The sequence below is a fragment of the Syngnathus scovelli genome, chromosome 15 (genome assembly GCF_024217435.2).
Source record: "Syngnathus scovelli strain Florida chromosome 15, RoL_Ssco_1.2, whole genome shotgun sequence".
In the NCBI taxonomy this organism is placed as follows: Eukaryota; Metazoa; Chordata; class Actinopteri; order Syngnathiformes; family Syngnathidae; genus Syngnathus; species Syngnathus scovelli.
In genome coordinates, this window is record NC_090861.1 from 9,943,017 (window position 1) to 9,966,110 (window position 23,094).

The 23,094-nt window shown below is 45.9% G+C and overlaps 1 protein-coding gene across 18 annotated transcripts in view; it reads right to left on the minus strand.

Annotated features, from left to right (window-relative positions):
* amot (angiomotin) overlaps positions 1-23,094 on the minus strand; it is a 152,005-nt gene that overhangs the window by 89,227 nt on the left and 39,684 nt on the right. For 13 of the 18 annotated variants that reach the window (XR_011088211.1, XR_007486410.1, XR_007486411.2 and 10 more), the window contains exons 2-3: positions 20,288-21,245; positions 4,510-5,080 (exon numbers count right to left, since the gene is read on the minus strand). The exons of 1 other annotated variant lie outside the window; for it this stretch is intronic. Coding sequence is in view for 9 of the 17 variants with exons in the window: in XM_049743172.1 (XP_049599129.1) it covers positions 4,510-5,080; positions 20,288-21,180 (1,464 nt within the window). In the remaining 8 variants the exon portion in view is untranslated. Of the gene's footprint in view, positions 1-4,509; positions 5,081-20,287; positions 21,246-23,094 lie in introns of those variants that run through there. 4 more of the 18 variants (XM_049743184.2, XM_049743182.2, XM_049743181.2 and 1 more) reach the window with 3 other exon arrangements.

Below are 23,094 nucleotides of genomic sequence, written 5' to 3' on the forward strand. Positions count from 1 at the left end.
CACCCACCCCCAACATGGACTGTTCACACTTCTCCCCTCAGGCCGGAGGTACAGAAGTCATTAGACTCTTAAACAGCTGACCAGATCACTACCTCAGTCACTGATCTGCACTTTATACTGTACATTGTTTACACTTACTTTGTTTTGCACTGCATTTTCCCCTCTTCAACAGTACATTTACTATACCGTAATTTCCGGTGTATAAGCCTCGACTTTTTTCCAAAATTTTGAACCCTGCGGCTTATAGTCAGGTGCGGCTTATATGATTTTTTTCGTGATTTTTGTGATGACTTGATCACTTTTACTCTTAACACTATTATATACAGTAAAAGCTACAAAACAAACTGACAAATAACTCGTTTTCAAATCAGACGAGTAAAAACTGGTCAAATATTTAAAAAAAAAGATATTATTAAAAGTGAAGACAATTTGCAATTCTAGTAATGACACTCGAATTTGATGCACAATTTGTCTTCGCGGGCCACATAGAATGATGTGGCGGGCCGTATCTGGCCCCTGGGCCTTGAGTTTAACACCTGTGCTCTAAACCCTTTCTCTTACTCTGCCATGTGATTACACAAAGCAGTGGCGCTGTTTGGACCATCTGCATTGTATTAAAACCCAATCAATCAGCATTTAAATTCAATTCTTCTGACATTTTGGACACCAAAAACAAGTTGTAATGAATGTGAACTTTTAATGCATTTTATTCAGAAAGTTACTTTGAACCCTGAGGCTTAAATGGCGTACTTATGGATTTTTACAGCCTCCGGCCACCAGGGGGCGCTCTAGCAGGAAGCAAGAGCGAGACAGGCGAAGAAGAGATAATGCGCCCAAGATGACGTGCTAGTTTGTGTTTACAACATTTCGCGCATCACGCAGAACGCGATCAAGATGGACATGACTGAAAGGAAGCTTTTATACACAAACCGTCATGATGGGGAACAAAAGAAATGCATATGATGCCGCTTTTAAGCTAAAGGCAGTCGATGTTGATGAGATTGTGTTGCGGCACCCTTTTCTTTATTTCGTGGTCCCGTCTACTCTGGAGCTATACGTGTCGCTCGCTAGTTTAATGTAATTTAGCGTTTCGTGCATAAATAAGATTAGCATGAACAGACCCTCATCATGGAAAATGCTTGAAAGAAATGGATAAAAACGACGACGAAAGAGATACTGAGAACGTGTGTGGCAAAGGATATCTAACGCTATTCCAATCGGAAATTGAAGAGGAAGACTTTGATGGTTTCAGTGCACTTTTACTTTAACCAGCCCTGTTCGTGCTGTGCTACCGTGTTGCTGCTGTGTTACCGCCGCGTCTCAGTGACTTTTACCGGTATGTTTTATTTAATCAAACCCTATTAGTGCTGTGTTACTTCCGTGTTGCTGCGGTATTACTGCCGCGTCACAGGCAGTGTTTGGAAAGAAATGTTAAGGTATGTTATTAAAACTTTAAAAAAGCTTTCTGTGTCCAGTATTTCTTTGTTAATAACTCGCGTGCACACTTCCGTGTTGCTGCGGTACTACTGCTGCGTCACAGGCAATGTTTAGAAAGACATGTTAAAGCATGTTATTCAAACTTCAAAAAGGCTTTCTGTGTACTGTCTTTCTTTGGAAAAAACCCGTGTGCACGTGCGGCTTATAGTCCGGTGCGGCTTATGTAAGAAAAAAACTAAAATATCCCCGAATTTTAGCTGGTGCGGCTTATACACCTGTGCGGCTTATACACCGGAAATTATGGTAACTCTCACAACTGTTACACAATGCCATTTTTGCACTCACCTATATTGCACATGCCTCACCTTAGTAGTTGTATATATTGTATATATATTGTGGTTTTTGTATTTTGTGTTTTTACTTTTTTTTTTAATCTTTTAATCTTCCTTACCTTGTCTGGCATTTTAACGGACAGTGAAAGAATTTCATTGTACAAAGAAAAAGTGCTTTCCTTTTGTACACAACAATAAACGCTTTGATTCTTGAATCTTAAATCTTGATTGAGGTTCTGTCCCCGAGTTTCCGCCGATTGCGATTCTGTCCCCGAGTTTCCGCCGATTGCGGTTCTATCCCCGAGTTTCCGCCGATTGCGGTTCTGTCCCCGAGTTTCTGCCAATTGCGGTTCTGTTTCCCCAGTTGCCGCTGAGCGTGGTTGTGTGTCCCCAGTTGCCGCCGAGCGCGGTTCTGTTTCCCCGAATGCCGCCGTTTGCAGTTTTGTTTACCCAGACGCCGCCATTTGCGGTTCTGTTTCCCCAGTTGCCGCCGAGCGCGGTTTGGACTTTGGCACAGACCAGTGGGGGTCATTGGGGCTGGTGCGCTTCCCCCCGGCCCCCCCGCACGCCGTCCCTTTTGGGGGGGGGTACTGTCACGATTCGTCCTCGGTTGATTTATTATGTGTAGGTTGTCATTATTTCTGTCCGTGTCTGTGTACTCGCCCCTCCCTTACTGTGTCTACTCACAATCTATGTACTAATCACAGTCACCTGCCTCTCGTTACCTGTCGCGTATTTAAGTCCTGTCTGCGTGTCACACCCTGGTCGGATCGTTCTTGTTTCTTGGTTCCTGTCTTTTTCAGTTCTGTTTCGGTTAGCCAGTCTGTTGGTCTGTCCGTTAAGTTATGTTAGTTTGCCAGTTCTGTTGGTCTTGTTCCCCTCATCCTCCCTTCCAACTATCCTGTTCCAAGCCGCATTTGGTCGCCCTGCTCCATTCCAACCCTGACAAGAAGAGAGGAGCCAGACACGTTTACACTTCAAAAAAGTCTTGTGGATATTGTAATAGTATATTTATTCATATTTATTTCCTTATTTATTTGAATAAATCATAATGTTTCTACAAGTCAGTTTGACTTTAAATTTTTTACAAAAGTGTTTAAAAATACAAAAAGTGTTTAAAAAAACAATAAAGTGTATAAGACTTCAATAAAGGTTCATAAAAGTCTTATGTGGATATTGTAACAATATATTTACTCTTATTTTCTTTATTTTCCTATTTATTTAAATAAAGAATGTTCATGAAAATCAGTTTGACTTTAAAATGTTTATAAAGTGTTTAAAAATACAAAAAAAAACATTTAAAAGTACAATATACCGTGTTTAAAAATACAATAAAATACAATAAATGTTCATAAAGTCTTTTATGGATATTGTAACAATATATTTTCTCTACATCATGGATTTTCACCTATTGCGGGTGGTCTTGGAATCAATTATCCGTGGTAAACGAGGTATAACTGTATATATAAACTATATATCGAATAAGTATAACAAAAATAACAATTTTATCGACCCATACATGTCACTCCAAATCATTAAGTTTATCGAAATCTCCGTCCTTAGTGTAAACAACGCCGCTGCTGACCCCGGAAGTGCATGCAGCGCTGACGTCGGACATGTCGTCAGTTGTGGTTCCAGTTATTCCACTGGCCAATATAACTATGTATAAACTATATATCAAATAACTATAACATAAATAACAATTTCACTTAAAATCATTAAATCCATCGAAATCTTCGTCTTCTGTGTCACTTAAAAAAAATGCAGCTGCTGACTCCGGAAGTACATGCGGTGCTGACATCAGACACACCGTCAGTTGTGGTTCCAATTATTCCACAGGCCTATATAACTATATTGTAGCGTTACTGAAGTACCAGAAAAGCCGTGGGTTTCATACTCGGCTCTTTATTTCACAAAACAAGGGTTCAATATACGAGCCAACAACAATCGTCTCCTCCCACCTGCTGCATTCACGGCCTCCCTAGGCAATCGGAAACTACTGAACTCTAACAATATACAAGTTGCTACACTAAATAAACTACATATCAAATAACTATAACATAAATAACAAGTTTATCCATGTCACTCCAAATCATTAAATCCATCGAAATCTTCGTCCTCTGTGTCAATCTCTGTCCTCTGTGTTATAAACAACTCTGCTGACTCCAGAAGTCAGTGAATGGATTCAGACTCATTGTCAGTGGTGGTTCTAATTATTCCACAGGCCTAGTGTGACCTCATGCGTCAGTAAGTAATGTGTTAATGATCAAGTAATGTGTTAATAATTTCACATATAAGTCGCTCCTAATTATAAGTCGCACCCCTGGCCAAACTATGAAAAAAAACTTTGATTTATAATCTGGAAAATACGGTAATCATCTCAATGAGAGCAGATTTGACACTACTACTGTTGAAGTGATGGTAAACGACAGCAGAGATTTATAGATTGTTGCATATTGATGTTTCCTAATTGAGAAATCATGAACGGTTTTGCCGTACAATAATAACAGTATTAAAGTTAACTTGAGCAAATTTGTTACTTGTGTATTTGTATTTGTTTAACCCTTTGCACAAAACAGAAAAGTAGTTCTCAGTTTCAAAAAGGTTAGTGACCCTTGCTTTAGCTGAAGCAATGGCATAGAAAAAGGTTACTGACCTTTGCTTTAGCTGAAGCAATAAGCTAGAAAGCCTAAATGATTAATTGAACTCCACCTGCCCATCACTTGCGCTGATATGTTACCTTGTGCAGCTTGGTGACTTTATCATGGCAGGCATCTATCTTCTGCCTCAGAAGTCTGTTCTCCTCATTCAGCATGTCCACCGTCTGCTGAGCATGTGTCATTATTTGAAAGGACTGCTCCTGCAGGTGGGAGTAAGAATGCACATGGGGGAAATGTCTGACTTGGACAAAAGGTTGAGGCTGGGGGGAGGGCATTGTTTGAGAATGCTGTTGTTGATATTGATGAGTCTGATCCTGCTTATTTTGAATTAATGGTAAGGAGCCGTTGGGGAAACCATGACATCTTTGGGGTGTTGGGTTGATCAGGATAGGAGTGAAAGTTTTGCCAACTTGGTGGGAAACAAGACCTTGTAGATTGTGAATCCCCATACTGCGGAAGGTCTCACCATGACTATGTGGCTGTTGATGTGAGACAGATGGGTGAGGGGAGTAAGGGGCATGGAAGTCACTGGGTAAGCTGCAAAGAGTAGAAGATTGAGCCCGAGACAAAGAACCAATGGATGTATTGGAAGATGTGGGGCTGTGGTTGTGAAGGGACTTCTGAAAAGTAACTGAAACTTCTTTATTTGACCTGAGAAAAGAAAACAACCAATGTTTTTGTTGACATATCTCTCTGAAATGGAATTGGTATTATCACAGAATCTTGGAAATTCAACACTTGCCTATTTTTCTTTCAATAGAAACTATGCTTGTAAGTTACAAAAAAAACACTGAATTAGAATTGGGCTACAATTCAATATCAATATATATACCACAATAGACACCTGGCCGATATCAATAGAAGTCGCACTCAATGTAATATTACACTGTGTGCAGAATTATTAGGCAAATTCTATTTTTGAGGATTCATTTTGTTTTTGAACAACTACAGTTGCATTACAGTTACAATTATTAAACTTGACTGTAAGAAAGTAAAAGTGAGATTCTGGCTTTGTTGGGAAAATTTCACTGCGCACAATTATTGGGCAACTATTAGTGTGCAAGATTATTATGCAACCAAATTAAAAATTTATATTTTCCCATCTCACTCATTTATGTTCATTTGTTAAAGTGAGAATAAGAAACAACTCAAAAAATTACATCAAAATAAAATAAAAAAAAAATCTGTGACCAATATCACTCAGCGGATCAGGCAAACGGGAATCAGGTGGCAGGCGCCATGGCCACCTCGGTGACTCGCTCTTTGCTACTTTGTGTTATTTTGTGTCTTTTTTGCGTCTTCTGCTGCCCACCCCAGATCACTTTTAGCAGAGAAGAACTGTTAAACATTGGACAGTCTTCTCCTGACACTTTCTCTCCGGTTTTCACGAACCCAGGCAGTTTGACGGAGATTCTAGCCAGAGCGGCGGCACTCTGCAAGTTCTGCCAGAGACATGGCAAGCGCGCCGAAGCCCTTGTAAAGTTGAGGCAGAGAGGCGTCCGTGCTCCCCTACCACCAATTCATCTGGCAAATATGTCTGCTCCCTGGCAAACAAGATGGACGAACTGCTGCTTCTCATCCCAAGGAACCCGGACGTTAGCAGATCTGCCGCCCTGTGCTTAACCGAAACGTGGCTCAACGAACACATCCCCGACCACACCGTACAGCTGCCTGGATTTTGGCTCCTACGTGCGGATCGCAGCACGGAGCTCACGGGAAAAACAAAGGGAGGGGGTTTATGCTTTATATTATGAAGGTTGGTGTACTGATGTGTTGGAAGAGTCTTGGAACCTTCTCTTAGAGGCACTTTTCATAAACTACCGGCTGTTTATTTCACCACAGGAGTTCTCCTCGATTGTAATGGCGGCTGTTTACATTCTACCACGCACGTGTGATCGAAGCTACTCAGCTGCTGGCTGACCAGATAACAGAGATAGAGAAAAAACTCCCAAACTCTCTAATTATTGTTTTGGGGGATTTTAACAGAGCAAACCTCACACACGAACTCCCAAACTACAGACAGCACATCACGTGTCCCGCCAGAGGCACACAGACACTGGACAACTGCTACTCAGTAATAAAGGACGCATATTGCTCTGTGCCCCGTGCATCTTTAGGACTCTCGGACCACTGTCTAGTTCATCTGATCCCAACCTACAGGCAGAAACCCCCCGTCCTGTGGAGAATCTAAGGCTTGCAAACCAGCTAAACAGGTTTTACTGCAGGTTTGAACGGTCCAACCACACAACAGGACCTCCTGCATCACAATCAACATCCACACCTCCCCCCACAACCCCCCTGTTCATATCACCATCACAATTAACACCTAGTCTCTCTCTTTCAGAACCCGCGCCCGCACTTCAGATCAGCACTTCAGGAGGAGGTGTGTCAGATGTTCCGGAGACAGAAGGTCAGGAAGGCACCAGGCCCAGACGGTGTGTCCCCCTTCTGCCTGAAAGTCTGTGCTGAACAGCTGGCACCCACCTTTGCACTGAGCTTCAACCGTTTCCTGGAGCTATGTGAGGTGCCCTCGTGCTTCAAAAGCTCCACCATCGTACTGGTAGCCAAGAAACCCGCCATCACAGGATTGAATGATTACAGACCCATCGTCCTGACATCTGTGGTCATGATATCCTTTGAGAGGCTAGTGTTGAGCCACCTGAAGACCATCACGGGCCCCCTGCTCGACCCCCTGCAGTATGCCTACCGGGCAAATACATTATATACAGTAATACAGTAAAAAAAAAAAAAACTTTTCCTCACCCCCCGTGGGTGGTCTCTTTTTCCCTTCAAGCTCGGGTCCTCTACCAGAGGCCTGGGAGCTTGAGGGTTCTACGCAGTATCTTTGCTGTTCCTAGTACTGCACTTTTCTGGACTGAGATGTCAGATGTTTTTCCTGGGATCTGTTTCAGCCACTCCTCCAGTTTGGGGGTTACTGCCCCTAGTGCTCCAATGACCACAGGTACCACTGAAGTCTTAACTCTCCAAGTCTTCTCCAGCTCTTCTCTGAGCCCTTGATATTTCTCAAGTTTCTCATGTTCCTTTTTCCTAATGTTACCATCATTTGGGATGGCTATGTCAACCACAACGGCTTTCCTCTGCTCTTTGTCCACCACCACAATGTCCGGTTGGTTCGCCATTACCATTCTGTCTGTCTGGATCTGGAAGTCCCAGAGGATCTTGGCTTGGTCATTCTCTACCACCTTTGGAGGTGTTTCCCACTTGGATCTTGGGACTTCCAGTCCATACTCTGCACAGATGTTCCTGTACACTATTCCAGCTACTTGGTTATGGCGCTCCATGTATGCTTTACCTGCCAGAATCTTACACCCTGCAGTTATGTGCTGGATTGTCTCAGGACCTTCTTTGCACAATCTACACCTGGGGTCTTGTCTGGTGTGGTAGATTTGGGCCTCTATTGCTCTGGTATATAGTAACCCCTCACTACTTCGCGGTTCACCTATCGCGGCCTCGGTGCATTGCGGATTTTAACCAGGCTTTATCTCAATCTCCTGTTACTATCCACTCCTTCACTGCGTTTGTGTCAGCAGAATCAGCAGCATCTGTGATTTGCGCATCGTCACAAAAGAGGCAGGACAACCACATGCAACATGGGCTCTTTATTTGGAGAAAGTTTAAAGGAAAAAAGGAAGCACATTGCTCAGAGGCACGCCCTGCGCTTAGCGCTGTTCCAAATCCTGGACGGAAGTGCCTTTTTTCTACGTGGGCGGTTACGCTCACTGCCGTTGTCCCGACTGTTTCTGCACGGCGGTGCATTTTTCCTTCGTGCGCGGCTGTGTCACGTCTCCGCTCTCGCCCTGCTGGCCTATGGCATCACGCGCCCTCCGCGCTAGACCTCTCCAGAGGGGCTGGACTCTCTTCCACTCTGGAGTTGCCCACAGTGAGAGGCGTCGAGCAGGTATGGGTATACTTATAGCGCCCCAGCTGGGCGCCTGCATATTGGGGTTCACCCCGGTGAACGAGAGAGTAGCCTTCGGGTGGGGGGACGGGTCCTGACTGTTGTTTGTGTCTATGCACCAAACAGCAGCTCAGAGTACCCACCCTTTATGGAGGAAGTGCTGGAGAGCACACTTTCTGGGGACTCCATCGTTCTACTGGGTGACTTCAATGCTCACGTGGGTAGTGACAGTGAGACCTGGAAGGGTGTGATTGGGAGAAACGGCCCCCTTGATCTGAACCCGAGCGGTGTTCTATTATTGGACTTCTGTGATCGACACGGATTTTCTATAATGAACATCATGTTCAAACAAAAGGGTGTAAAAGCTGGTAAGGTGCATGTGTGCACTTGGCACCAGGACACCCTCAGCCGCAGTTCGATGATCAACTTTGTAGTCGTGTCATCGGATTAGCGGCCGCATGTTTTGGACACTCGGGCGAACAGAGGAGCAGAGCTGTCAACTGATCACCACCTGGTGGTGGGTTGGCTCCGATGGTGGGGGAAAATGCCGGTACGACCTGGCAAACCCAAACGCTCTGTGAGGGTCTGCTGGGAACGTCTGGCAGAATACCCCGTCAGGAAGAGCTTCAACTCCCACCTCCGGCAGAGCTTTTCCCACGTCCCGGGGGAGGCGGGGGACATTGCGTCCGAGTGGAACATGTTCCGCCCCGCCATTGTTGAGGTGGCCGACAGGAGCTGTGGCCGTAAGGTCGGTGGTGCCTGTCGTGGCGGCAATCCCCGAACCCGTCAAGCTGAAGAAGGAGTCCTATCGGGCCGTTTTGGCCTGTGGGACTCCGGAGGCAGCTGACAGGTACCAGATGGCCATGCTGAACGCGGCTTCCGCGGTTGCTGAGGCAAAAATGACTTCCGGACGGCTTTGAGGAAATTCTGGTCCACCATCCGGCATCTCAGGAGGGGGAAGCAGCACACCGTCAACACTGTTTACAGTGGAGATGGCGTGCTGCTGACCTCGACTCGGGACGTTGTGAGTCGGTGGGGAGAATACTTCGAAGACCTCAATTCCACCGACATGCCTTCTTCCATTGGAGAAGCAGGGCCTGGAGACTCTGAGGCGCACTCTCCAATCTCTGGGGTCGAAGTCACTGAGGTCGTTAAAATCTCCTCGGGGGCAAGGCCCCAGGGGTGGATGAGATCCGCCCAGAGTTTTTAAAGGCCCTGGATGTTGTGGGGCTGTCATGGCTGACACGTCTCTAGAGCATTGCGTGGACATCGGGGACGGTGACTCTGGATTGGCAGACTGGGGTGGTGGGTCCCTTCTTTAAGAAGGGGGACCGGAGGGTGTGTTCCAATTACAGGGGAATCACACTCCTCAGCATCCCTGGTAAGGTCTATTCAGAGGTGCTGGAGAGGAGGGTACGTCGGGAGGTCGAACTTTAGATTCAGGGGGAGCAGTGTGGCTTTCGTCCTGGCCGTGGAACAGTGAACCAGCTCTACACCCTCGGCAGGATCCTCGAGGGGGCATGGGAGTACGCGCAACCAGTCCAGTCAATTTACCGGTCGATCTACGCTCCTACCCTCACCTATGGTCACAAGCTATGGGTCGTGACCGAAAGAACGAAATCCCGGATACAAGCGGCCGAAATGAGTTTTCTCCGCAGGATGTCCGGGCTCTCCCTTAGAGATAGGTTGAGAAGCTCGGAAATCCGTGAGAGACTCGGAGTAGTGTCGCTACTCCTCCACGCTGAGAGGAGCCAGATGAGGTGGCTCGGGCATCTCATTAGGATGCCTCCTGGACACCTCCCGGGGGTGGTGTTCCGGGCATGTCCCACAGGTAGGAGACCCCGGGGACGACCCAGGACGTGCTGGAGAGACTATGTCTCTCAGCTGGCCTGGGAATGCCTTGGGATCCCCCGGGATTAGCTGGATGAAGTGGCTGGGGAGAGGGAAGTCTGGGAGTCCCTCCTAAAGCTGCTGCCCCCGCAACCCGACCCTGGATAAGCGGAAGAAAATGGATGGACGGATGGATGTTTGAACACTTAAACAGCAACATAAAGACAGAGAGCAGTTCAGTCTAACTGCATAGCCTGTCAACATAGGTAGCCGTGTGATTACGCCATCCTCAGAGGAGGCTAGGCAGGAAGTTGGCTCCTCCGAGCGAATCGTCTATGGTTTTAAAATAACTATTAAAATTCAGCGATTTTGGTTCAAAATGATACGATACATCCATTGAAATAAAACTGAAAATGACTTTTAATAAAACAACTGAATTTGTTTTTCCCCTTTTCATGATGGCAGGGGAGGCGTGGCCTCCCTTGCCTCCTCTGACCGCACGTCCCTGATATATACAAACCGAATTTGGTTGAAGTTGGGAAATGGTGTAAAATGTAAATAAAACCAAAATACAACGATTTGAAAACCCTTCTCAACCCCTATTCAATTGAATACACAACAAAGAGAACATATTTAATGTTCAAACTGATAAACTTAAATGTTTTTTGCCAAATAATAATTAACTTCCATTTTCATGGCTGCAACACTTCCAGTAGAAGTTGGGAAAGGTGGCTGAAAATACAGAGAAAGCTGAGAATGTCACGGTCGGGTGGAGCATGGAGCAGGACGACCAAGTGCAGTTTGGACCTGGGTTTATTGGTGAACTCAAAAACGGCAACCTAACAGACTCCGCGACTGACATGACTTAACAAAACCTAACAACGAGACTGACCAAAAAGACGTGAAACAAAAAGACAGGGTGACATTACCAATGACAGGAACCAGGAACCAAAAAACATCATGACATGAACACACAACATAAATCCAACACCGAATAACCACAACCAATGATCCGACCGGGAGTGAGGGGCAGACAGGACTTATATACACGACAGGTAACGAGAGGCAGGTGGGAATAATCACACTGATCATGGGCACACAGGAGGGGAGGGGCGAGCACACAGACACACGAACAAAACTATGACACGATCGGGGACGATTCGTGACAGAACCCCCCCCACAAGGGACGGCTCCCGACGTCCCAAAAAAACTAGGGGAACCGAACCGCGCTCGGGCGGCGACTTGGGGAACCGAACCGCACTCGGGCGGCGACTTGGGGGACCGAACCGCACTCGGGCGGCGACTTGGGGGACCGAACCGCACTCGGGCGGCGACTTGGGGGACCGAACCGCACTCGGGCGGCGACTTGGGGGACCGAACCGCACTCGGGCGGCGACTTGGGGACCGAACCGCACTCTGGCGGCGACTTGGGGGACCGAACCGCACTCAGGCGGCGACTCTAACATGAACCGCACTCGGGCGGCAACCCTAACATGAACCGCTCTCGGGCGGCAACCCTAACATGAACCGCTCTCGGGCGGCAACCCTAACATGAACCGCTCTCGGGCGGCAACCCTAACATGAACTGCTCTCGGGCGGCAACCCTAACATGAACCGCATTCGAGCAGCAACCCTGACCTGAACCGCACTCGGGCGGCAACCCTAACATGAACCGCACTCGGGCGGCAACCCTAACATGAACCGCAATCTGCGGCAACACAAACATGAACCGCACTCGGGCGGCAACCCAAACATAAAATGCACTCGGATGGCGACTCTGGAAGTCCGTACAGCAATTGGCGGCGACTCTGGAAGTCTGTGCCGCGATCGGCGGCAACTCTGGAAGTCCGTACCGCGATCGGCGGCATTTAAGAAGGCGTGGCTGTGCGTAGCGGCAGGAGCCATCATGTGCCGCAGCAGTGGGCGTGGAGCCAGGTGCAGCTGGCTCAAAGTCCGGCGACGACCGCGGGTCCGGCGTTGCTGGCAAGAAGTCCGACGACGGCCGTGGGTCCAGTGACGCCGGGGTGAGGCCCGATGGTGGCCGCGAGTCTGATGGCGGCCGCGGGTCCGGAGTCGCTGGAGCGAAGTCTGGTGGCGGCCGTGGGCCCGCTGTCGCGGGAGCAAGTTAGACGGCAGCTGTGGAGCCCATGCCGCTGGAACCTGCTCAGACGTGGATCGTGCGTCGCAGCTGGAGCTGGAGGTGGAGGGGGGTCCAAGCGCTGGTCGTTTTGGTGGTCGGATCATTCTGTCACGGTCGGGTGGAGCATGGAGCAGGACGACCAAGTGCAGCTTGGACCAGGGTTTATTCGTGAACTCAAAAATGGCAACCTAACAGACTCGGCGACTGACATGACTTAACAAAACCTAACAACGAGACTGACCAAAAAGACGTGAAACAGAAAGACAGGGTGACATTACCAATGACAGGAACCAAGAACCAAAAAACATCATGACATGAACACACAACATAAATCCAACACCGAATAACCACAACCAATGATCCGACCGGGAGTGAGGGGCAGACAGGACTTATATACACGACAGGTAACGAGAGGCAGGTCGGAATAATCACACTGATCATGGGCACACAGGAGGGGAGGGGCGAGCACACAGACACACGAACAAAACTATGACACGATCGGGGATGAGTCGTGACAGAGAAAAGCTAATCAAACACCTATTTGGAACATCCCACATGTGATCAGGCTAATTGGGTACCATGATTGGGTATAAAATGAACCTCCCCAAACATGGTCAGTTATTCACAAGCAAGGATGGGGCGAGGATAACCACTTTGTCCACAACTGCGTGAGAAAATGGTTGAACAGTTTAAAAACAACATTTCTCAAAGCAAAATTGCAAGGAATTTAGGGTTTTCAACATCTACGGTTCATAATATCATCAAAAGGTTCAGAGAATCTGGTGAAATCACTGCATGCAAGTGCCATGGCCGGAAACCAAGACTGAATGACCGTGACCTTCGATCCCTCAGACGGCACTGCCTTAAAAACCGACATGAGTGTGTAAATGATATCACCAAATGGGCTCAGGGAAACTTCAGAAAACCACTGTCAGTAAATACAGTTCATTACTACATCAGTAAGTGCGGGTTAAAACTCTACCATGCAAAGCAAAAGCCGTCTATGAACAACATCCAGAAAAGTTCTCTGGGCCCGAGCTCATGTAAAATAGACTGATGCACAATGAAAAAGTGTTTCGTGGTCTGATGAGTCCACTTTTCAAATTGTTTTTGGAAACACTGGACGTTGTGTCCTCCGGATCAAAGAGGAAGCGGACCATCCGGACTGTAATCAACGCAAAGTTCAAAAGCCAACATCTGTGATGGTATTGGGGTGCATTACATAGGTGACTTACATTTCTGTGAAGGCAACATAAATGCTGAAAAGTACATACAGATTTTGGAGCAACATATGCTGCCGTCCAAGCGACGTCTTTTTCATGGATGCCGCTGCTTATTTCAGCAAGATAATGCCAAGCCACATTCTGCACGTGTTACAACAGCGTGGCCTTGAAGTAAAAGAGTCCAGGTTCTCCCCTGGCCCGCTTGCAGTCCAGACCTGTCTCCCATTGAAAATGTGTGGTGCATTATGAAGCGTAAAATACGACAGGGAAGACCCCAGACTGTTGAACAACTGAAGCGGTTCATCAAGCAAGAATGGGAAAGAATTCCACATGAGAAGCTAAGAGAATTAGTCTCCTCTCTTCCTAAACGTTTACTGAGTGTCACTAAAAGGAAAGGTGATGTAACGAAGTGGTAAACATGCCCTTTCCCAACTTGTACTGCACGTGTTACAGCCATGAAATTCTAAGTTAATTATTATTTGAAAAATAGAATAAAGTTTATGAGTTTGAGCATTAAATATGTTGTCTTTGTAGTGTATTCACTTGAATATAGGTTGAAAAGGATCTTCAAATCATTGTATTTTGTTTTTATTTACATTTTACACAATTTCCCAACTTCAACCGAATCCGGTTTGTGTGTGTGTGTGTGCGTACACACAGTTCCTGTTAGCTTCATGTTTGAGTCATCTCAAATCTTTGCCAGTTCGTTTGCGTCTTTTTTTCCTGAACACAATGAAACGTTTGATAGTTCTGTGGTCACGCCCCAATATCCCTCAGAAAGACATTTTACAATTTTTGACTTTTCAAAGTCACCTAAGTCTCTTTGTTGTTCCATTTCGCCTGAGGAAAACAAGCTACCAAATAATTATACACACTGTGATATGGGGTGTTGATCTGTTGCCCTACCATTCCTCATAACACAAATACACATCACTTGTATGCTTGTATTGAGTAAGCATTCAACCTTATACGGCATGGGGTTGGAAAATATTCATAAAAATGATTATATGGTCAAAATACGCACTTGCCTAATAATTATATATACAGTTAAACCTCGGTTTTCAACCACAATCCGTTCCAGAAGGCGGTTCGAGAAGTGAATCCGTCGAATTCCGAATCTATTTTTCCCATTACAAATAATGGACAAAGTTTTAATCCGTTCCAAGATTAAAAAAAAAAACGCCTTTTTTAACCATTTTTGTAAATGTGCATTTTTGTCCTATCGCGCAACTGCAGCGCACCACCGAACGCGCAACCGTAGCGCATCGCCGACCGCGCAACTGCACTACGCTGGTCGCATTGTTGTGACAGAGCCTTCTCTGAAATTTAGAAAATATTTTTAAAGTCCTGATTTACTTTCCAAAATTTAAGTGGACCTCAGTGCGCAGGGAGCTTAATTTAGTCCGATCGCGCAAACGCAGCGTGCCGGGCGCTCACTGTCGCATTGCTTTAAGAGCGTCTTTGTGTTTTAGGATGGCTGCAGTTGCGCGATCGGACAAAATTAAGCTTCCTGCGCACTGAGCGTGGTGCAGTTGCGCGGTCGGCGATGCGCTGCAGTTGCGCGATTGGACAAAAATGCGCAAATGAAAAAATGCTTAAAAAAAGCGTGTTTTTTTTTTTGGGGCTTGGAACTGATTAAGTTTCCTTCCATTATTTGTAATGGGAAAATATGATTCGGAATTCGAACGATTCACCTCTCGAACAGCCTTCTGGAACGGATTATGTTTGAAAACCGAGGCTTCACTGTATATACTATATATATACGTATATAGTATATATACAGGACTGATGTAGACTATATAGAACCAGCGCGGTTGGCATGGGAGCACAGAGCACTAATTTTGGCCTGCCTGTTTGTTTTAGAACCGTATTAGAAGATACGCTAAGTGAACCCTTACTGGCTGACATCCGTTATACATACAGGACTGTCTCAGAAAATTAGAATATTGTGATAAAGTTCTTTATTTTCTGTAATGCAATTAAAAAAAACAAAAATGTCATACATTATGGATCCATTACAAATCAACTGAAATATTGCAAGCCTTTTATTATTTTAATATTGATGATTATGTTATACAGCTTAAGAACTCAAATATCCTATCTCAAAATATTAGAATATCCTGAAAAAGTATACTAGTAGGGTATTCGACTAATAACTTGAAACGTCTCATTAACTCGAAACACCTGCAAGGGTTTCCTGAGCCTTGAAAAACACTCAGCTTGCTTCAGTAAACCAGTGTTTCCCAACCAGTGTGCCGCGGCACACCGGTGTCACGTGAGAGATGTTCCGTGGGAAATTGTCCAACATTAAATACCGAGCGAATTGTAAACAGGATTACCAAACCACAGGTCAGTTTCCGCAAGGCTAATCGTGCATGCGTGGCAAATCGGAGAATTTTGAGATTTCATGTTGTGGCATCGGCACTTACTCAATTTATGTGTGTGTTGCTGTTAGTGTTGGCTCGTGAGTGAACGATTCGTTCAAAAAAGGTTGGGAAACACTGCAGTAAACTAAATCATAAGTATGGGGAAGACTGCTGATCTGACTGCTGTCCAGAGGACCATCATTGACACCCGCCATCAGGAAGGTAAGACACAAAAATAAATTTCTCAAGCTGTTCACAGAGTGCAGTTTCAAAGCACATCCACAAAAACTCAAGTTGCATGAAATCCAGTTTGAAGTTCCCACAGTCAGCGATGGTTTGGGGAGCCATGTCAGCTGCTGGTGTTGGTCCACTGTGTTTCATCAAGTTCAGAGTAAATGCAGATTTTAGAGCACTACATGCTTCCGTCTGCTGAAAAGCTCTATGGAGATGATGATTTCATTGTCCAGCATGATCTGGCATCTGCCCACAGTGCCAAAACCACCAGTAAATGGTGTACTGACCAAGGCATTACTATCCTCGATTGGCCTGCCAATTCCCCTGACCTGAACCCCATAGCTAATTTGTGGGGTATTGTGAAGAAGAAGCTGAAAGACACCAGACCCAAGAATGCAAATGAGCTAAAGGCCGCTATTGAAACATCCTGGGCATCCATAACACCTCAACAATGCCACAGGCTGATTGCCTCCATGCCACGCCGCATTGATGCAGTAATCCCTGCAAAAAGATTCCCAACCAAGTACTGAGTGCATTAATGGACATTTTCAAATGTTTGATTTTGTTTTGCTGTGATAAATCTTTTTTTTTTTACTTGGTCTGAGGAAATATTCCAATATTTTGAGATAGGATATTTGAGTTTTCTTAAACTGTATGCCATAATCAGCAATATTAAAATAATAAAAGGCTTGCAATATTTCAGTTGATTTGTAATCCAGAATGTATGACATTTTTGTTTTTTTAATTGCATTACAGAAAATAAAGAACTTTATCACAATATTGTAATTTTTCTGAGACAGTCCTATAGATACCGTATTTGCCGGTGTATTGGTCGACCTTTTTCGATCCAAAATCGACCGAAAAAAATCGACCTCGACTTATACACCGAGTCATAAAATTTAACTTCGTATTCATCGCTTCAAATGTGATGGTAACCAAGGCCGTTTCTCATGCATCTCATTGTGCGTTGCACTTAGAAAATTTGAACCGGGCGGCGTGCGCGAGTGCGCGGCCCGCTGGAAGTCGAATGAGGCGCCGCGATCTCCTCCACGGTGCTTATAAACAGCCGATCCGCTCGGCGGGGGCTATTTTCGGCCACTTGGCGCGTGCGCACGGCCTCCCGGATGTGCCGGGCGGGTGCGCGAGCTCGCCGGCCGCTGGAAGTCGAATGAGGCGCCGCGATCTCCTCCGCGGTGCTTATAAACAGCCGATCCGCTCGGCGGGGACTATTTTTGGCCATTTGGCGCGTGCGCACGGCCTCCCGGATGTGCCGGGCGGGTGGGCGAGCTCGCCGGCCGCTGGAAGTCGAATGAGGCGCCGCGATCTCCTCCGCGGTGCTTATAAAGTGCCGATCCGCTCGGCTTGGAGCTATTTCCGGCCTCCCGTTGGTGCCGGGCGGCGTGCGCGAGCTCGCCGGCCGCGATCTCCTCCGCGGTGCTTATAAACAGCCGCATGCGCACGGCCTCCCGGAATTTGAACACATTTCGTCAATAAATTTCGCATATTGAATTTTGAAGTTTAATATAATGCAACAATTGACCTCGACTTATACAAAGGATATATCATAAAATCGTAAATTTCCGTCGAATTTTAGGGGGTCGACTTATACACCGAGTCGACCTGTACACCGGCAAATACGATAGATAGATAGATAGATAGATAGATAGATAGATAGATAGATAGATAGATAGATAGATAGATAGATAGATAGATAGATAGATAGATAGATAGATAGATAGATAGATATCTCAGCTCAGTGGCCTAGAGGTATGTGGGGTCATACCAAAGACTATAAAAATGGGACCCATTGCCTCCCTGCTTGGCACTCAGCATTAAGGGTTGGAATGATTCCCGAGCGCGGCACCGCTGCTGCTCACTGCTCCCCTCTCCCCCAGGGGATGAATCAAAATCACACAGGGATGGGTTAAATGCAGAGGACAAATTTTGCCACACCCAGATGTGTGTGTGACGATCATTAGGACTTTCACTTTATAGATATATAGATAGATATTATACATGTACACACATATGTATATACTGTATGTAGACAAACATACATACCATACCTACCGTAATTTCCGGACTATAAGTCGCGTTTTTTTTTCATAGTTTGGGTGGGGGGGCGACTTATACTCAGGAGCGACTTATATATGTTTTTTTTTCACAAATTTTTACTTGATCATTAAGACATCACTTACAAGTATAGTTGACCACTTCCCATGTTATTTTTAGTATAGTTGATCACTTCACATGCTTTTATTTCTTTATCTTGAACATATTCAAAACATAAAAAATAGAGAAAACACTTTAAAGCACCATATCCAAGTCCACTGTCTGCTGTATGTACACTTGCTCCATTTTTGCTCCTCTTATATTTATTATTATCATTTATTATTATTTGTTTATTTATCATTTATTCAACACTCTTATTTATTCATTGTTTGTGCCTTCTTGGTTTTTTTTGTGTTGCTTGTATGCATATGTGTACTATCTCACCGAGGGATAGTGGAACGTAACTTCAATCTCTTTGTGTGTCTTAGTATATGAAAAAAAAATCGACGACAAAGCAAACTTTGATAAAACAACCAAATAAACAAAACAAAAAACTACATCTGAAAAAAATTATATTTTCAGACGAAACTGGATGAGGGCGCTCTAAATTTCACCGTTGGCCGTGACTCATCAACTGGGTGGGCTTAAGAAAAATGGCACCAAAAAGAAACTCATATTTTGCAGGTTACAAACTTCAAGTTGTAAAATATGCAGCTGAAAACCGTAATCGAGCAGCAGAAAGAAAGTTTGGAGAACCGTGATGAACCAAGGGATTACTATTTCAAGTGACGTCAGTGGCACGGCACGGCGCGGCGGTTGCTTACATAAAGGGAAAACGTACCCACGTAAGGACTACCGGCATCATTAGCGGTGATCATTTCTAAGTGACACGGAGGACAAATAGTTTGAAGGAATTAAGGATTTGGAGTGACATAGACGGTTTGAAAAACTATTATGGCTTTTACGCACGCCCGGTCCTACTCTACTGAGTCGGGGGCCGGCGCTCGGCCGAGTGGCTGTCCGCGAACGGTGCATGGGGCTCGGACATGGCCATTATGCACGCCCGGTCCTATGCCATGGAGCTCTCGTGTCTGGAAGTCCACGCCGCCACACGCTTGGAAGTTTGTTTTGTTTAATAAAGAGTCGTTTACCAAACCCACGTCTATCCTTGTACTTTGTTAACGCTACAATATAGTTATATACTAGATCTGTGGAATAAAGACGAGGCTGACGTCAGGGCGCACGCGCGGCGATGTTGACAAAGGACGAGGAATTTGATCGATGGATTTAATGGATTTAAAGTGCACGGATGGTTTGATAATATTATTGGCTTATATTATATTTATTTGAAATATCGTTTATCTATCGTTATATGAGCCTGTGGAATATTTTGAAGTGCAAGCGCCCTCAGCCGCGCGCACCCATTGTTGACAAAGAACAATCGATGGATTTAATGAATTGGAGTGACACCGATGGTTTTATAAACATGTTATTCATGTAATAGTTGTCCTTAATCACTCCATATGTTACGTCAGGCCCGTTCTCAGCTCTTTGTTTGTGTTTGTCACGCTAGCATACCTATCGTTTAGCCTGTTGTTTCCTATTTAATGAATTGGAGTGACACCGATGGTTTTATAAACATGTTATTCATGTAATAGTTGTCCTTAAGCACTCTATATGTTACGTCAGGCCCGTTCTCAGCTCTTTGTTTGTGTTTGTCACGTTAGCATACCTATCGTTTAGCCTGTTGTTGCTATCGTTTAGCCTGTTATTGCTCGTTCATGACTGTTTTTGGTGTGGGATTTTGTGGAATAAATTGCCCCCAAAATGCGATTTATACTCCGGAGCGACTTATATATGGGTTTTTTTTCCGTTTTTGGGGGATTTTATGGCTGGTGCGACTTATACTCCGGAGCGACTTATAGTCCGGAAAATACGGTATATACTAAGAAAATACCTTTCCTTCACAAAATTTAAGATTTCGCTGTTGTTTTGTATGTAACAAGAGCACAAGCCCCCATAACTTCAAATTCAAAACAATTACATACACAGCTTTGTTAAAATTATCTCACTTGCATCAGCTATGTCGCTCACCTGAATGAGCCATATTCTGGTGGAGGCTGATATAGTACGTGTGGCGGTGTCCTTGAAAGCGCCTGCCCACTTTGCTCCTGATGAATAGGACCTCCAGTCTTTTGCTGCTTATCAGGTGATCTCATTCTTTTGAAGGGGTAGTCTGGAGGTGGGCCACGATGCTGGGGCTTGTGCTCCTCTGGCTGTCTTGGAGGGGACAGCTGGGGAGAGAGTGAAGAGCTAATGACTGGAGCATGTGCTTTGACACCACAAGTGGCAAGGGAGAGCTGCATTAGCCGTTCGCTTAGAGATCGAACGTGCCCTTGTTTAAGATCCTTCAGTCCATCATCTTGGAGAACCTTAACTACCGCATTAACACGCTGCACGGTGGAACGACCTTCGGTGCGGCACTGAGAATCTGTTTTCCCAGTGACATAGAAAGTAGAACCCACTGAGGTAGAAAGTGTGTTCTGTTGGGGCTGGTTGCTCTGTTGTTGATGCAGAGGAGGTGGACCATGGCCACGAAAGTATTGCGACTGAACTTTGGCTTCCTCATAAGTAGGGAGATCATCTGGGTTTTGGCACTGACCTTGGCTAGTTGAACCACCTCTGGCATTGCTTCCTTCTCCCCCATTGCTCCCATTACCAGCCACTATTTTGGAACTTAATTTCTCCAAGCCGTCTGTCTGTAGCTCCTGGCCCTGGGGCTCCTGTCGGGCAATGTTGGGTGTCCTGTCCTCTTCTGAAGGGCCACCCTGCCCATTCCCTCCACCGCCAGCTCCAACTCCTACCTGTTGTTTCTGCATCACAAAACTCAGATTAATCTGCTCCTGCAAAAGGCGTTGCAGGACGGTACTACTGCGACCTCCAGCACTGTTGCTGCTGCTGGATGAGTTTTCAGTTGTGGTTCTCATCTACGTCGTGGAATGACTGCAATTCGAAGGCCAAGCCCCGTCGAGAGTCTTCGCCACTTTACTTCCTAAAAAGATAAGTTAGATAACTAAGATAGATAAGGTTGAGAAAATGTAGGAGAATATAGTGTGAAGCATGGATGCAACTTTAATTTGAAGAAGGGAAAGGTGAAGGGTCCCTGATAGCTGTAAGCTCACCTGTAATTTACGATTTTAACATACATTTTAGAAGTGTTCCTTTGAAAATATAAACAATTGTCGAGATTAAAGAAATAAAATTTTGGGAGGAGTTCGGCGAGACCATGGAAAATGATTTCCAGACCACTTTAGACCCCCTCGTGGCTGAAGTGTTTGCTTGCCCCGCTCTAGAGTGCCGGCTTTTTCTTCTTTTATGTGTGTTACTTGTTTTTTCTGCGGTGCACAACACTCATGCACTGCTAACATACAGCAAGCAGGATTTGCTCGATATAGTCAATCGACAAAATAACCTGGAATTCACGGGATTTATTTCACCGAAGCTGCAACTCATTGTTCACGCCAACAAAGACCACCACGAGCCCCAGGATGGCCCGGACACACCGACCTCGAGTGAGGCGGCCGACCCAGGAGAGCGCTCCGGAGACGGCGTCGAAAGCGAGGCAAGAGGGGAGGGCTCCATGCTGGACTAAAAGCTTGCGCTAGCCGACCACCGCTACCCAGCCTCCTGCTCGCCAACGTACGGTCTCTCGACAACAAACTGGACGACCTAAGAGCACGAATCACATCACAGCGGGAAATAAGAGAATGTTGCGCTCTGATTTTCACAGAAACGTGGCTTTCTGACAAAATTCTAGCGTTCGCTATCCAACTACAGATGTACTCCGTGCACAGAGGGGACCAGACAGCAGCCTCCGGCAAGACGAAAGAAGGGGGGGTGGGGTGCATGTTTGTAAACAACTCGTGGTGTGGAGATATACGGACTGTTTATGGACACTGCTCACCAGACGTGGAGTTTTTAATGCTGCAATGCCGTTGCTATTATCTACCGAGGGAATTCACCGCTGTGTTTTTAGCCGCTGTCTACATCTCCCCAAGAGCCAACTCCACAGCAGCGCTCAGCAAACTGTATGATGTCATCAGCGCGCTAAACACTGCTCATCCTGATGCCGTTTTTATCGCTGCTGGAGACTTCAATCAGTGCAACCTATGGACTGTCTCCTCCCTCTCCTATGGCATCCGTCTGTCTCGAGAGACAATGGTAGCGCCATGGAGCATGGAGTAAAGTACAGCGTCTTGAGTGGCTCAGCAGTCCGATTCTAGCATGACAGTCTCTCCCACAAGCCGGACATACGAATTGAGTTGGTTGCTCTTGGGCCTGAGCTTCCTGTCTCTGTTTCCTGTGTTCATGCTTGCTTTCCAAATGCTGGATTCTTTTTTCCTCGCCTTTCCTTACTCCATCATGAATGACTTGGCGCCAGGACTTACGATCCATCGCTTGAAGTTCCCAATTTTTCGTGTTGATACCTGTAAGGACCATGTCTCTTTTACACGCATCCTTAAAGCGCAGCATTGGACGACCCCTCGGGCGATGTCCTGAAGCGAGCTCAGCGTAGAGTAAATCTTTTGGGATCCTTCCATCATTCATGCGGCGCACATATCCAAGCCATCTCATTTGACATTGACAAAGCAGGAGATGCATACTGAGGGAACCAGCCTTTTCTAGCACCGAAGTGTTCGTTACGCGCTCTTGCCAAGTGATGTCCAGAATCCGACGTAGACACCGGATGTGAAACTTTTCCAGTCGGTCCTCCTGGCGAGCATAGATGGTCCATGACTCACTACCGTACAGCAATGTTCCGAGGACGCAAGCCTGGTACACTTTGAACTTGGTGCTCACTGTGAGTTTTTGGTTTCCCCATACTCGCTTGTGAAGCTTAG